Genomic DNA, 17199 nt, shown 5'->3' with positions numbered 1-17199 from the left:
ATCTATGGAGTCAACCTAGTAAATACAACTCAACAGCAGCCCATGATTTTCTTCAGTTTTTTTATTTTTTTTATTAAGATAATTTAAAGAAACTGGCAATCAATCACAAGTCCTTGTGATACAGCTGTAACAGAGAGGGCCTACCTGTATAATGTTTTATGCGACTGTACTATGCGTTTGGTGATAAAGCATGGGCTTGTTAGGTTAGGGCTAATTCGATTTTGAAACTAATGAAAAGATGCGGTTAAACGATGTGTAAAAAGGATAATAATTGTATCAAGGACTACGTACGTGACTTTGCCACTGTATAATCCCATTCGGAGACTGGCTTCACCACGGCAGATCATTTATTACTAGGGGGCTCTGTACAGTTTCAGATTCAGAATGCGCTCTTCCGATTGGCCAAACCTTCGGGCTCTCTCTAACAGAAGCCTTTGCTGTGCCGCCTGGTGTAGTATTCATTCGTGATCACCAGTCTCTGACAGCCTCTTCTCCTACTGGCTGGAAGGGCTGTAGGTTGTCGGCAGCTTGAATACCATGTCCTCAAGCCGCGAGTGAAGGGAAAATAAATAGATATATCCTCATTTAAAGGTGAGTACAAATTAATGAATCACAGAAAGAGAATTTTAGATTAAATATTCAGTTTGCTGATAAGGTCTGTAGCCAGCTGCGTAGCGCTTGCTAACCAACGTTATGTTAGATGGTGGCAAAGCAAAGCTCGCTAGCGATACAAAAGCAGACGTCAAGTTAGCAGACTGGCTAACTGTTTCGCAGGGGTTTTAGTGAGATAAACGTAGTCTAGTGAATCGACAGCTCGTTTGTCCTCTCGCGTCTTCCTTTGTTTTCCATCCGTGTGTCCTTTTCATCACAGCGCCACAGGTTTGAGCGCTATCATGGCTATTCACTATTCAGTCTTTTTCCTCCCACCAAAAGCGCATGACATTTTGACAGCGATTTGAAATCGCTTCCTGTCATCCTCCTTCATGAAGTTAAAGTTAACGTTAATGGTTAATCGCCACATTCTCATTCATTTGCAAGGCTTTAGTTAGTCTAAGAAGAACGTGCAGCTGTTAATGAATTGTAATTGGATGTTTACTGGAGGTTACTCCAACTGAAGTTTTCCTGGAAATCTTTCCTTTGTGACTTCAAAATCTCACGGTGTCTGATTGTTTTGGGCACTTTCCTAAAATAGGCATCTGCCAGCTGTTAAATGGCGAGCTAAATGTCAGGCTAGGGTGAGGGTTACTGTGGCTCAGGAACAGACTGTTTGTGGGGCATTTTAGGGTGTTTCAAACGGTTACTTCGGCCTGAGTGAGGAAATCACTGTTGTAAAGGTTTATTCTTTGGCTAACACACATTACCTTGGCCTTAGAGAGTGTCAACATTCAACAAATATTGAATACAACTGAAATAATTGCTGCTGTTCTTACTGAACATTGAAGAACTAATGTAAGATATACTAAGGGGATGCATCACTTCCTCTATCACTTTATACATCGTAAAACCATTGTCAGTGTGCAGACAGATGCCACTGAATGTGCACTTTGTCTCCTAGACAGGTTGGCAGTAATAAAAAACATACCTTAATCTCTGTATGAAGTAAAAGGGAGTGGATCGCTTCAGGTACAGTGTGGTATGAGAACAGGAGTGGTCTGTGTTTGTAGAGGCATTGTTAGTCATCCCGCAACGCTCAAGAGTCTAGACCATTCTTTAAGCATCAATTTACCATACTTTAAATTCCAAACTCTCCACATTTGAGAGCAGTTTTCAGCAGTTGATGTGGAATTTCAAACTGCTTATTTTTGTGATATACCCCTTGTTACTCATGTGGATGTTACATTCCAGCACACACAGCACAGGGGAAACTGCTGAAAGTGAATTACTATCAAGTTAATATCAAACTATCAAATTGGTTACCAATGTGCTGGCCTACTGTGTGATTTGATCATTTGAGCTGCTTTTATGGGCAATTAAGTTAACTTCCTGCTTAGTATTTTTGTCTGGAAACTATCCTCACTTTACCTTTACATCTAAGTGTGGCACCCATTTGATTGGAGATTGGATGACACCGTGGTTGTGAGTCTACACCGCCTGTATGCCAGCACCTTGCGTAGACACTATCTATAATGTTACAGCTAGTCCAGACTTAGTCTATCTGGAGTGTCAACGTTGTATCATGTACCTGCTTTCAAGGGAACAAGGCAACTAAGGCTGACCCCAGATGACCTTATTAGAGTGAATGTGAAATGTCACCACCTCCTTCCAGGTTTCAGACCTTTGCTTAATCCTTTGTGATGAAATATACAATGTTTCAAAACAGTCAGGGCAGCTCACTGTGATGTGTGTGGTCGGCATTCACAGTGGTTAGTGGATTAGACTTGGACTTGGAGCAGTCCTGAAGGTTTCTGGTTTCAGTTGTGCTTTGCTGAAGCAATGTTTTAGACAATTATTCTCCAGAGTAACCTCAATGGGCTTCCTGTTCCTCCCTGTTGTTATCCAATGTGCTACTCTGGATAGTTGGCATTTGGCAGCAGCTGAAAATAACGTCTCTTATCAACTGAATAAATAATCGGACTATCATGTGATCACAACAGTAACTAAAGACTGCTTCAATGCGGTATTAAATTACACATGATGGAACAACACAAGAAACATGTACAAGAACTTGTACCAAAAAAGTACTGATTTGCTTCCAGTAAATTAAGTTAAAGTAAGTTGCTTGAGAGTGTATTTTTTTTTTCTCACAGTTGTTCTTTACTTGCACCCAAAGACTTAAGTTTAATTTTAGCGCACTGCTTATTTGTTGGAACAATACAAGGGCCTTAAATGTGGGGCCGTGTATGTTTGCGTTTGACTTTGTCACAGTCATTATACTAACTAGGCCCACTTTCACATAAGGGGAATCCGAGCATTTGTGTGGCATTTGAGGTCTCATGGTAAAACTCCAATACTAAACAACCTTTAAGTTGGAAGATTAAAGACAGTCACTAGAAACCCCCCCGCCCCCCTTGCATCAGATTCAGCTGTAAATTACTTCTCAACCCAGATTACAATCTGTCTGTTCTTATCAGTGGGCGTAATCTCTTGTGGAGACCTGCTGTCAGTGACCAGTGTGTCTGTCCTAGATGGGCTTCTCTCTCCATGTGCAGTGAGAACATTGTATAAGGTCAAGACACGGGGGAGGGGTCCGCTGTCGTCATCACTGGCCTCCTGCATATGTTCCTCTGCAGTGTGTTCCTCTCTGAAGAGGGGAGGGGGGAAGGGCAGCCTCATAATTCAGCAAATGCAATAAGCAAAGTGTGTGTGTGGCAGTGGTGTGAATACTGATGACTGTGAGCTTGCCACTGGCCCTGTAGGCTATAGCTGAACCAAAGTCATGACTATTCTGTGTGTGTGTGTGCGTGCGTGTGTGCGTGAGAGAATGCTCACATGTCACATGTGTATGGAGGCGATGGTGGTGGTTTCCCTGCCTTTGTTAAACTCAGGAAAGGAAGAAAGCAATGATGTCTAAAAGTGCTCACTCATGCAACGTCACTGAGACCAGTCACTAGTCTCTACTGTATGCATGAGTGAGTACAGAGTCGTTCTGCCTAGACCTCAGTAACCTCTCTTCCCTCAGAGAACCACTACCACAGTCATCCATCCAGCAGTCATGCTGTCCAGGTTGAGGTTCACTGTGCGCCCATGCGTGGCCGCCAGCCGATGGGTCCACACCAAGGAGAAGGGCAAACCCCTCATGCTGAACCCCCGCACCAATAAGGTAGGTCTTCTTCACACTTTATGAGGATGGCAACAAAGAAACAGAGTTGATTTTTGCTTGTTGTTTTAATGCGCCAAAATAGTGGATTAGGCTGTTGCACAACTGGTGATACTTAACCATACGATTTATGAATATCTATTTCAAGTGTTGCAGTGTAATTACAAACCGTAAATGCAATAACTTAGCTGCTCTACAGTACTGTAACTAGCTCCTATCTTAGGTCAAACATAGGTGAAATTAAATCAGAATGGATAAGAAATGGTTAATGATTCCTGAAGTACAGTCCGTACCACTAGATACATCCTAAATGTTTGAGCCTGGAGTGCATTACAAGCGTGACTCGACACAAAATGGGTGCATGCATTGCAATGAGGTAACCCCAACTCTGATTGGTGGAGAGCCCAACTCCCCCGCTCAGTATTGTGCAGTCCCTGATAAACACCAGGCGCTATGGTTTCCATATGTTGCCTGCTCCGGCTTGCTTGACTTTCAGGCAGACGTGCTCCCTAACCACTCGCTCAGGTCGCCACTGCGGCCCCAGAGCATCTGAGAGTGCATGTGGACAGCTGAGGGGTGTCTCTCTGAGGACTCCCCTTATTGGTTTCATGGCCAGCTGCCCCTTACACACACACACACACATATCATCTTCCCGACACCTTCCTCTTCCTCTACTCGGTCTACAATTCCTCAAAGGTTTCCACCAGTTTCAGTTTAAGACGTGCAGTGGTAATGACTTAGAGTAGCCTATTGCTATCATCTCAGACTGGAAACCATAATGCAAAATGAATCAGCCACTCTGAAGGGCAGAACAATTAGTGACCAGTAGTGATGCCATTGTGGCTAAGTGTGATGACATTGAAGTGATGCATTTAGAAAATGTAGGCATAATAACAACATCGGCAGCACTGCTAGAGCTAGGCAAAGTGATACAAACAGTATTGGCAAACCTTGAAGAATTAAAGTCGGATCAAGAAGAATGTATACATTTATTCAACAATGGCCAACACATTATGTCCCTACTGGCAACAGGGTTTGGGAAAGTGTATATAATGTCCCATTAGTGGGGAAGTTGGAAGCATGTCAATCCCATATTGGAAATTGTGTAAAGCTTGTGTAAAGGCTGATCCAGTGGTTTCCAAATTAACCTGTGCTAAATTAACCAGTGCATGCCTGTTAGGATGCATGCCAGACCGCATTCACAGAGTGCCAGTTGTTGTTACAGGCTACTACTGAGCTAGCTAACCTTCATACACAACATTAAATATTTATGAAAGCAACTGCTGAAATAGTTCCTCTGTGCTGTTTACTCAGTTGCATGGTTTTGTTTTGGTTATGGTGTCCCTTTCTGCCAGTTATTAGCGTATTGCACCAGTGCTGCATTAGTGCATGAAGAGCTAACCTCACAAAGCCATTTCTTCTGCATTCTTATCACATAATAAGGCCCGTGTCACAGTGGAGGCTTGCTGTGTTGTCACAAAACCATGTAATGCTAGACAGCTCGTGATAGAGCTGTCATACCAAGCCAGTGTTTTAGTGCCAGCTTCTAGCACCTGTCTGATTCTGTTATTGTAGCATAAATAGCACAACACTCATCAAGTCATCACTCTTTCTTTCTCTCCCTCTCTCTCTCTCTCTGTCATCATCATCCTTTTTCATTGTCCTCCTTCCAGGGAATGGCCTTTTCGCTGCAGGAGCGTCAGATTCTCGGGATCCAGGGCCTTCTTCCGCCCAAAATCGAGACCCAGGACATCCAGGCCACACGCTTCCAAAAGAATCTGTCGAAAATGTCTGACCCATTGCAGAAGTGAGACTTGCCACGTCATGAACTTGCAGTTTCCTGTAGTCGCAAGTTGGCTCATTGTGATGTGAAATGATTGCAATGTCTAGACGTGATTTATTAACTCGGTGAACTTGCTGTTCCACATGACTTTAGGCTATGTTTTTGCATATATACCTTTTTCTCTGTGTAGCGTTTGGTAGGTCGTGTTCATGCAACTCGTCTGTGTTCAGGTACATCTACCTGATGGGAGTCCAGGAGCGTAACGAGCGCCTCTTCTACCGGTTGCTGATGGAAGACATCGAGGACCTCATGCCCATCGTCTACACGCCCACAGTCGGACTGGCCTGCACACAGTATGGACACATTTTCAGGAGGCCAAAGTAAGTTCACCACTGACCACCTGCAGATATACTAGTTCCACAACACTAGGAGCCGAATTGCATTGCTCACACTTGCGCTCCTAAAGTACATGCTCAAGGAATTGAATCCAAGGAGATATGGGCGTCTTGCCTGTCTTTCTACTACCTCATAAAAGTACCCTAAGATGGCTGCAAGGGTGCAAGTGAAAGCAATGTGATTCAGCCTACAACTGTGCCTCTTGAGGTCTCTTGAGCTGGAAGATATGGACCCTTTCAAGAGAGTTCCATTATCAGCATCATAGTTGGCCCCACAAGACTTCCGTTTTAACATTCCATATGTTATCTTAATGCAGAGGAAGTAGATTGGGGCCCAAATAGAACGTTCAAGCATTGTTTTTGTTTACCTTGTTGAAAGGGTCTATAGAGATGGAGCTAGGATTTTGAAGTGAATAGTTCAAGCCTCGCCATTGTTTTCTGTAGAGGTCTCTTCATATCCATCATGGACCGAGGTCACGTGCGCTCCATCCTGGATAACTGGCCTGAGACTGACGTAGCGGTATGTGCATGTGGCTCTCAGCTTGTTGCATTTGACTCCGCTTTTCACAAATGGCTCCAATTCGCCACACTGCTGCTCTGTTCCTCACCTGCACGTGTTGCGTTACCAGGCTGTAGTGGTGACGGACGGCGAGCGCATCCTGGGCTTGGGCGACTTGGGTGTGTACGGGATGGGCATCCCGGTCGGGAAGCTGTGCCTCTACACGGCGTGCGGTGGAATCAGGCCAGAGAAATGCCTTCCCGTGTGCATCGATGTGGGAACAGACAATGAGGTCAGTGGGCATGGCTGGAGCGTTAGCACACCGCCGCTGCTGCTAATGAATGTCTTTTGTTGTTGCGCTAACCGCTATAGCCCTGGGGGAGGCTTTAGCATAGCTGTTTTAGCAGATACCCTCTCACCCTTTAAAAAGAGCTATTTTAGTCGGTGGACTGCTGTGTTTTTATTTTTTTTTGTTCACCTCCGACAAGTTTCTCAGCACTGCAGCCACTGGCACAGCATACAAAGCTGAAATGAGCCTGCCGCAGATGAGCATGCAAACTCTAAAACTCACACCCTGTTGTGAACCTATTGCTTTCTGGTGAAGCAGAAAGGCCAAAGAGGGGGTAAAGCTATGAGTGCTGGTGTGATTGTTCCTCTCACACTCACAGACTCTTGAGTGCTGGTGAGATTACTCCTCTCACACTCACAGACTCATGAGTGATGGTGAGATTACTCCTCTCACAGTCACAGACTCATGAGTGATGGTGTGATTACTCCGATCACAGTCACAGACTCATGAGTGATGGTGTGATTACTCCTCTCACACTCACAGACTCTGCTGAAGGACCCTTTCTACTCCTTTTTACCCTTTATTATCGTAAAATGGCAAAAAAAGTAACCCAGCAAGTCTTTGTCGTGAGGTGAAGATCACTGGTTAAGGACTGAAAAGAGGATACAAGTCTTGCACCTTCAGGCTTTCTTCAAGACTCCTCTCTCTCTCCCCTTGCAGACTCTGCTGAAAGACCCCTTCTACATGGGCCTGTACCAGAAGCGAGATCGCTCTCAGCTCTACGATGACCTCATTGATGAGTTTATGGAGGCGATCGTGGAGAAATATGGCCAGGACACCCTGATTCAGTTTGAGGACTTCGGCAACCACAATGCATTCCGCTTCCTAAAGAAATACAGGGAGAAGTACTGCACCTTTAATGATGATATCCAAGGTTAGTCACAGCATATATCTACATTGTGCATTGTGTGTTTTTAAAGAATACTTGTTAATCTTCTGAGTAGCAATGTGTAGTATTTTGAGAATGTGACCTTACTTTCCACTGTATGCAGTAAGTAATGGTTCTTTGTTTCAGGCACTGCATCAGTTGCTCTTGCTGGGCTGTTGGCTGCTCAAAAGGCTATTGGGAAGCCCATCACTGAGCACAATGTGTTATTTCTGGGAGCTGGAGAGGTAAAGATAAAGATTCAGATTCAGATTAAAAAAAAAAATACATAAAGAACAAGATCAAGATTTGTTTGTTTTTTTCGTTCTCAATGGCTTAATGAATGTAGAACAGCCAAGTTGAAATGCATGTACAGCAATCTAAAGCATTAAAAAAGCCAAACAAAAATGAATAAACCAGGACGTGATTTTATGTTATTTCTTCCACTTAGGCAGCTGTGGGCATTGCCAACCTTATCACCATGGCGATGACGGAGGCTGGCATGCCTCAGGCGGAGGCTAGGAAGAGGATCTGGTTGTTTGACAAACACGGCCTACTGGTGCAGGTCAGTTTGCACTGGATTTCAATTTGGTCAATCAAGGAGGCCTAATAAATACTGTTGCGGGATCTGATGCCATTTCATCCCCGCATAAAGTACACTTGAACTTCTGAGGAGCAGGATGGTTACATGCACTTATTTAAATAGAAAAACAATGTGAAGGAAATTAAAATAACATTTTCTACATATTTTCTACTCGATAACTGGAATACTGCTGTATTTTAGAGGAAATTCTCCCCGCCCCCTTTTTTGTCTCACATGGGAAGGGTAAATGAGTCATGTACATAGAAACTAGGTTGCCTTAGAAAGCGTAGGGCCTTGGCCTTAATATGTGTGTATGTGTTCACAGGGCAGACCAGAGGGCACAGACAGTAACCAAGAGGCGTTTGTACACTCCAGTCCAGGAGAGGTCAAGAGCTTCTTGGATGCAGTCAATGTTATTAAGCCCACAGCTATCATTGGTAAGAAGCAGTTCTGTTCTGTTTGCATTGTCATTAGCTCAATTTCCAATAGACCCTTTCAACCTTTCAATCTATTCCTAGAGGGCTTCTGGTTGAAACGTGCAAAACCAGATACTTTGAAATTAAAATCCACTTGGACCTCAGCGTAATGCTCTACAAAATGTCAACTGTAAAACTTGTTTTTTACATTTTTGTTTGTCCCAAAGTTACCCATAGCTCAATGCTGTTTTCTGTGTCACCGGAAATGCCTTAAGAACACACATGTTTGTGTATGCAGTTGAAAGGGTCTATTGGTTACGTACTTCTGCCAGGCCGGAGGCTCAGAATACAACTACTGAAGAGCTGTTTCAGCAGTGGAGTGTTCTGCTATGTTTTTTCCTTGGTAGAGGAAATATATGAAAGCCATGGCCATAGCTTTCAGTATCTGATCAGATACAACTGATAAACCTGACCTTATTATAGCATTAAGTGTTTTCGCTCTCAGATAAGGTCCTAAACTATGAATACTCCTGCTTATTTCCCTCAAACATCTGTGTGTTTCTCACCTTCTTAAAGCTGCCCTGTGTGGTACTGTTGGAATCCTGAAACATGAAACTGAAAAAAAACTTATGTCTGGAACTGTCCCAGGCTCTATAATTAGTAACCACCAACGTCAGCTTGGTGTTTGTCCCATTAATCGGGATCCCTGCTTACTGGACTCCTACTGGTTTTGGTTAATGTGGAAGTGACTGGTGGTTTTATGCTGTGCACACACAAAATAACTCAAATTAAAGGAAGGGTTTGGCCAAAGTCATCTAAGACTGCTAACGTCACACATAGCAGCTTTAAGTGTAATCTTCTCTGGGAATACTTTTGCATAAGAGAGTTGAGACAACAGTTTTGATAACAGCAGCATGTCTATCTTGCCTCAAGGATCAGTGCCATCACATAGAGTGGGTTTACTCTGGCTGGAATGAAGGCACCCATGTGTCATGTAGCCTAATGTCATAAAAAAGTGTCATTATATATTATTTCATATAACATACAGGTGCATTTCAGAAAATTAGAATATCATCGAAATGTCATTGCCCTGCCCAGATTGGGAGATTAAAGGCTCAGGAAACCATTGCCAGAGTTTTGACTTAATTAGCTGATTAGAGCTCTTCTCATGTCAACATTACAGTTTACACCTCCTGGTAATCAAAATTCCAGCATCTCAAAATAATTACAATAAAAAAACTGATAATACAGTAATCATCAAGATTAGAATAATCAAGATTAAAACAAAAAGAGGCTTGACATATTTTACTATATGTAATGAATATATATTATATGAAAGTTTAATTGAATATGCAATTGAGCTTTTTGAAATAAATTATGGGAAAAAATGAATTTTTCCACGATCCACTAATTTTCTGAGATGTGCCTGTATTTATGACTGCACATCCCAAATCTACTATCCTAAAATACAAATAGCATACGCTTTATTACAACAGAGGATTCGGATCATAAAGGCAATGTATACATGAAATATGTCTCCCTGTCTTTGCATTGTGAAAAACAGGTCTGTTGTAATACGCTGTTCTTTTCACAGGTGTGTCGGGGGCAGGGCGACTCTTTACACATGATGTCATCAAAGCGATGGGCTCCCTGAATGAACGGCCAATCATCTTCGCTCTGAGCAACCCCACTAACAAAGCAGAGTGTACAGCAGAGGATGCCTATACACTAACAGAGGTACACACACGCGCACGCAGACATTCGGCTTGTCTAGAGATGCCACACATGTCAGAACTGACTCTGTATTACTGTGACACTTGACACATTAATATAGAAAATGATTGTTTTGAAGATAATTATAAAATCATTACATCTATATTATATAACATACTTATTATGCTGTAGGAAATGTGACACTAATTCAAGCTGACATTGAAGGAAAATTGATTTCCTTTTGTTTGTGCATTCTTCTTTTCTCTCGCTTGACAGGCAGTACTTTTCTTTATGCAGTTTCTCTTTGCGGTTTCACATGTGCTTTTCCCTGACGCTTTGGTTTTGTCTCTCCTGTGTGTTCTCAGGGAAGATGCCTATTCGCTAGCGGTAGCCCCTTTGACCCGGTCACATTGCCAGATGGCCGTGTACTGACTCCTGGTCAGGGGAACAATGCTTACATATTCCCAGGTGAGGCCCCGTGCAGCCACATGCAGCCACAGGCACCAACTAGGGTATAATGCCACTGAAGTTGATAACAACGGGTTTATTTGAATACATTTGCAATTGTATTTGGTGCCATTTTATGAGGTACTGTATGTCCCTTAGAGTTGCCCTGACAACATTATATTTTGACCCCACAGCTGGTCAGAACTCTACATTTGATAAGGAGGGTGTCAGTCTGCACAACGGAAATGGAAATGCACAATGCAATTCGCCTTTTCTTTAGCTGAATTTCATGAATGCGCCTGAAATATGCAAATGAGTGGATGAAATCCTAGCTATTGTCCAGTCAGTGCAAGCTTCATTCTTGACCCAGCTCCTCATCCGTACACTTGAAGAACACACAGACTTGTGCAAATAATCGACTCAATACCTGTGGGGATTGTTGATTCTCATGGATACATGTAAGAGCTTAGAGATCCAAGCTGTTAATGAAGAAACTTGCATTGAGCTGTTTAATCTCATGGATCTTTTCCGTCAGTTATTCATTGCTTCAGACTCCTCAGCAAAGTTAGTCATAATTGAGGACTTAAAAGATGGAAATGAAACAAGGGAAGAGGAATTTGTCAGAAGACCCTATGAAACTAAGCGCTGTCATCAAAACGGCCACAGGAAGAAGGCGCCATTTCTATTAAATAGCAACTCGCTACATTTTAGGCACTGGGCTGTAACCTGTAAGCACATATTTTTTTCTTCAAATTCCTTCGGGCTGCTAGTACACTACTCTCTTGTTTAGTGTTGTGGAAATTTACCATTGACAATAAACAAGCTACGGTAGGCCCTCTACAGTTGCAGCTTCATTTATACACAACACATTTATAGGGCAGGTCAAACCCAGAGACACAGGAGTCTCTGTGTGGAACTTCCTTCCAAAACTTTCCCTGACTGGGGTCATGGATTTTGGAGAAACACTTATAATGGCTTTCGAATTAATGACTACGTCTCTTAGATATTTATTAATGTCCAGGTCTCATGTCCGTGTGCTCTCCGTGTTTATTTTGAAGGAGTGGCTTTGGCTGTGATCCTCAGTGGAGTGAGGCACATCAGTGACACAGTGTTCCTGGAGGCAGCTAAGGTAAGCAGTACCTTAGAATCACAGACTTCTAGCATACCACCCTATCCTCATTATGGCCACTGCCCTGGGGAAATGCACCACTCTTATTGCACTGCTCATATGAATAGACCCTGGCCGACCAGGTGACCGAAAACGAGATGAACCAGGGAAGGCTGTACCCACCTCTGTCCAACATCAGAGAGGTGTCTGTCCACATGGCAATCAAGGTGAGTGAGTGTTGCACATTAGAACATTAGTCAGCCTGGACTTTCACTAGACACTCAGGAAATATGCATATAACATATTGATATTTAATACCAAGTCATACTCAATCTCAATCTCTCCCCCTTTAGGTGGTGGAGTATGTGTATGCAAAGGGAATGGCCTTCCGCTACCCAGAGCCTCTTGATAAGGAGAAGTTTGTGCGGTCAACTCTTTGGAACACCGACTACGACTCTTTCCTCCCGGATATCTACAACTGGCCTGGGGTGTCCCACAAGCCCTTAAAGTAGAGGGCCGATGGGGACGGAGCACTTGGGACAGGTTATGGTGTGGCGGACAGACAGACGGGTTAGGGAAGGTGCTAGAGAAAGGAAGCGTGACTAAGACAGCAGTGGATTTGTAGGGTCACCATCACCTCAGTAGACTCAGGCCATCAAACATGAAATGGAAAAGCCAGTGAAAATGGCACACACTCCATGGTCAGTGGTTTTAGCCCTAACTACTCGTCTCACTTTTCTATGCTCTGATTTGTCATATCCTAATGTATTCCCTTTACCTTGGGCACATGAGGCTTCTTATTTTCAGTTTTTATATCGGTTACACTTTAAGCCAAGCATACACACTCCCCACATATGAGATCAGTTCTAAAATGTATTTGAAACGGGGTTTAATTATTTTTCTATTACTTATTTAATTTGTCTTCATTCAGTCCGCATTTCAATGTATTGCATTACATGTTGTAACAAAGCAGGAAAGAGTATGAATTCAGATTTGATTCTTCAGGAGACACTGAACATTAAAAAGACCAGTATTGTGCAGTGGACTTTAAGAATGATCTTTAGTCTCATTAAACTTTTGAGAGAGCTGTGGATTGTCATTACAAATATATTTTTAAGAACTCTAGTGTCCAATGCAATGTTGTAATGTCCCCTGTTGTGTCCTGATGACAATACATACAAATAACCCTCATCAGCTTTGAAGACAGAATTGCAGTCAAAGGTAGAATGAGATGTCTGGACCTGTTTCCTTCAAGTACCTGTACTCACTGTTTTTCTGGGCAGGACAGATAAATATGCCCTTATACAATGTTGCATATATGCCACAGTTACACATATCAAATAGATGTCAGCATGGGCATTGGCACATTTCTTGCATAATTTGCAATACACCATTGGCTAAATGATATCTTATGTAATGCCTAGATCACTAGCGTAGACACTTCACATTCTTAAAAAGGTCAGGGAACAGATGATGGTACAGCATGGAATGCATTTTTCCCTGGCTGACCCTCTCTGAAGTGCCTGTGTAGATTTCGAGAGACATCTTGCTCATCAACCATTCCGTTACCGAGCCAAAGATTTCAGCGCAATTCTTGTCATTCTTTTTTAAATTATTACACTGCTGCAAGGTCTGAAACTGATTTTAAGATCACTTCAATTGAAGAGGCACTTAACACTATTATTATTGATGTCATATCATAACCTACATATTAATGCCTGTGATGTCATTTTTGGTTCATCACTTGTTCATGATTGATGCATTTCACATTTGACATTGAGGTGGGCTATAGACCCTTTCAACAATAAAAACAAAAGCAATGCTTGAACGTTCTATTTGGGCCCCAATCTACCACCTCTGCATTAAGATAACATATGGAATGTTAGAAAGGAAGTCTTGTGGGGCCAACTATGATGCTGATAATGAAACTCTCTTGAAAGGGTCCATAAGTGAGTCACTAGACTGAACAATGGGTTTATTTCACTCTTGTAATTGAACCACCTCTTTCCTGTTCCCTGTCTAGATGACAAACCAGGATTCCACTGGGAATTCCTTTACTTATCAATACCACTTTCACCCAGTGTAACAACGTGAGATGTGAAGTGTTAGTGGTTTTACCCAGTTGTGTCTTTATGTTGTTAACGTGAATGTGTAGTGTTTGTCATGCTGGTTCATCTAGTAAAAGCTCTTTGCCTCACCAGAACGCTGTAAGTGCCCAGGTATTTGTTTGCTTGTGGACCTCTGTGTTTTTGGTATAATTTCTGATATATAGTGGTTTGCATATGTGCATTGTTAATTTGGGGTTTAATGGTTTATTTTCGCTATGCAATGTTGCCTTAGCGTATGAACGCACAAAACAGCACATACACTGGACCAGCTCCTTGTGTGTGCGCGAACAGAATAAATGAGATTTTAGTTTTCAACTCTTTCGCCATGCCTCTTGTGTTTATTGTGTAATTTTGCCTACTGTTTGATAAATGTTTAGGACAATACCTACTAATTAAAACAAAAATCTCTCATTTTTCTCCGTCCTCTTGCACAATAATTAAAAAATATATATATATATACATACATATATATATATATATATATATATATATATATATATATATATATATATATATATATATATACTTTGTGAGTTGACGTTTTACCCTGGATTTTACTATTAACATGTATTTTCACTGTAAATTATATGGTTTTATGTAACAGTCCTTCCAAAACATCTTGAAACGTCGCCCCGCCTTTGTACTCCTGAACGCACCCTTACATCATGTGACAAGAAACGACCAATAAAACCTTCTGATTGATACAAAGACTTCTTGACTATCATCCAATCAGCGATGACGTCGCTCCTTCAACGCAACAACGTGTTGTGCTTGGCAGGAAGCTGAAGCAAACATGTTTTCAGTGACGCTCAGAATCTAAAATTGCCCTTCGTATTTTTAAACTTTTTATTATGTCTATGGACCTGACGTTCCTCGGGACGGGATCAGCATACCCGTCTCCACATCGCGGTGCCTCAGCAGTGGTTCTTCGTACCGAGGGAGAATGTTGGCTCTTCGACTGTGGAGAGGGTACACAGACACAGCTGATGAAGAGTCAACTTAAGGCTGGTAAACAGAATAAGTCAGCAGGTTCTTAATTCCTACCAGATCGCAAATTGTTCTCAGCAGATGAAACATTGGACATGAAAGTTCCTTGAATAAAATGCATTTAGGTATTTTGTGATGCGTTTGTTCTTTCCATGTGTGTTTGTAATTCCACAGTTGTGTTCTCTTTACACAGGTAAAATCAACAAAATATTCATTTCTCATTTACATGGAGATCACCTCTTTGGCTTACCAGGGTTGCTGTGCACTGTGAGCCTCAACTACAGTCCCACGCAACCCCCAAACTGTGTGGACATATATGGCCCAGTTGGTCTCAGGCATTTCCTACGTGTTGCCTTGGAGCTATCAGGCTCTCAGCTCGTTTTCCCTTATGCTGTCCACGAGCTTGAGCCCACCGGGGACCAGTGCCCCCCAGAGGGCCTGCTAAGTCCCACAGTGACACAGAGCAGTGAAAGTCTTCATCCTCAAGAGCGGCCTGGGCGCACCATCTGTTTGGAAGGAGAGAGTGACTGCTACTTGCTTTTCGAAGAAAAACATTTCACAGTAAAGGCTTTTAGGCTCTTTCACCGGATACCATCCTTTGGGTTCTGTGTACAGGAATATGATCGTCCTGGACGTCTTAACACCCACTTATTAAAAGAATTAGGTATGTCTTTTCCATTTTTGTCTTGCATGTCCTGCATGCCATAGGGAAGTAGGCAACTATGGTGTTAAATGGGATGCAATACAGTGTTTGAAAATGTAAAGATTTACAAAACTTGGTGTGGCTATGAAAAGTGCAGGGGAACACAAGGTCAGAACGCCTAAACTTGGATGCCATTACATTGGGGGCCAAATCATTTCTTCAATTTAATATTTACCCTGCATTTAAAACATATCTGGATCTCCATCAAGTTTTGACCACTATCTGTCACTGTCAAAACGGTTGTATCATTTCAGCTAATGCACATTATCACTTATCAGCAACATGTCGACAACACTTCTGCTTGCGCCCACTCACTCACTCACTCACTCACACACTCACACACACGCACACACACGCACACACACATACATACACATGCACATACACATAGACACGCACACACACACACACACACACACACACATGCACATGCACATACACATAGACACGCACACACACACTCTCACTCATTCACTCTCTCATGCTCTCTCTCAAAACAGGACTGACACCAGGACCACTGTATGGGCAGCTCAAAAATGGGGAGACCATTACTCTGGAAAACGGACAGGTAGTGAAACCAAGCGAAGTCCTGGAGCCAGCCATTCCTGGCCGAAAAGTGTGCATTTTTGGTGACTGTAGCTCACTGCTCGGGGAAGGCGGGCTGAAAGCATGTCGTGGAGCAGACATTCTCGTCCATGAGGCGACCCTGGCCGATGGCTTCCAGGAACGAGCTGTTGAGCACGGGCACAGCACGCCAAGCATGGCAGCAGCCGTTGCTCGTTCCTGTGAAGTGCGCCGTCTGGTGCTCTATCACTTTAGCCAGAGATACAAGCCTGTTAGTCTGCAAAAGGACAGTGAAGAGGATGATGTCCTAGAGCTCCAAAGGCAGGCTGAAGATGCATTGAAAGGCACTGCCACAGAGGTTTCGCTGGCTGAGGACTTCCTCACTTTGCCCATACCGATCAAAAGATCAAACTGACCTGAGAATAGGTCACAAAAACCTTGCCACTGATGTGTTTTTATCTTATAAATTATCTGACAGTCATGGATCATTAATTACTTTGCCACAGAAAAGTTTGACTGCAGATTTTATTTTAAATAAAATGACTACACATCAGTAGTGGACATGAGATGTCCATCAATAATATAACTGGTGCACAGGTGCTCTGACCAAACTGAAACCTGTGGGCACTTGTTGTACACAGTTGGGTCCCCTGTATATTAACTTCTGCAATTGTATGCTGTGTCTCACAATAAAGATGAATAATTTTTGTATTTTCGTGTTTCTCTAAAAAAAAAAACTCATCTGTTTTAGGTTTCACATTTCTATATGAAATCAAAGGTAGTGCTGCAAGGTAGGCCTATGTAGCTAAAGGAAACAGTTTTACCATGTTATTTTAATTAAATGGGGAAAACATTCAGGCGATTCTATCGCCGTATAAAACACACACTGCTTTGATGTGTGTTCCCGACTGTCAATGTCGTC

At 42.6% G+C, this 17199-nt stretch overlaps 2 protein-coding genes across 3 annotated transcripts; both read left to right on the top strand.

The window, feature by feature from the left end:
- The first annotated feature begins 450 nt into the window (after window positions 1-450).
- Window positions 451-14338, top strand: me2 (malic enzyme 2, NAD(+)-dependent, mitochondrial). Its single transcript, XM_048243787.1, has 15 exons — window positions 451-591; window positions 3620-3760; window positions 5431-5564; window positions 5771-5920; window positions 6380-6455; window positions 6565-6726; window positions 7444-7657; window positions 7799-7896; window positions 8100-8213; window positions 8557-8668; window positions 10242-10384; window positions 10726-10828; window positions 11866-11936; window positions 12044-12142; window positions 12269-14338. Exons 2-15 carry the CDS (start codon window positions 3653-3655, stop codon window positions 12425-12427), a joined length of 1743 nt encoding a protein of 580 aa, XP_048099744.1. The 5' UTR covers window positions 451-591; window positions 3620-3652; the 3' UTR covers window positions 12428-14338.
- A 423-nt stretch (window positions 14339-14761) lies between these two features.
- Window positions 14762-16988, top strand: elac1 (elaC ribonuclease Z 1). Of its 2 annotated transcripts, none has more exons than XM_048243761.1 (3): window positions 14762-15031; window positions 15204-15674; window positions 16214-16988. In XM_048243761.1, the coding sequence occupies exons 1-3, from the start codon at window positions 14875-14877 to the stop codon at window positions 16690-16692; spliced, it is 1107 nt and encodes a 368-aa protein (XP_048099718.1). In that variant the 5' UTR covers window positions 14762-14874; the 3' UTR covers window positions 16693-16988. The 2 variants fall into 2 exon arrangements, with proteins under 2 accessions (XP_048099718.1, XP_048099717.1); XM_048243760.1 differs by having other exon boundaries at window positions 14762-15052.
- Window positions 16989-17199: the final 211 nt, after the last annotated feature.

This window comes from Alosa alosa, chromosome 5, assembly GCF_017589495.1.
Source record: "Alosa alosa isolate M-15738 ecotype Scorff River chromosome 5, AALO_Geno_1.1, whole genome shotgun sequence".
Taxonomy (NCBI): Eukaryota; Metazoa; Chordata; class Actinopteri; order Clupeiformes; family Clupeidae; genus Alosa; species Alosa alosa.
This window is presented reverse-complemented; position numbering and strand designations above follow the sequence as displayed.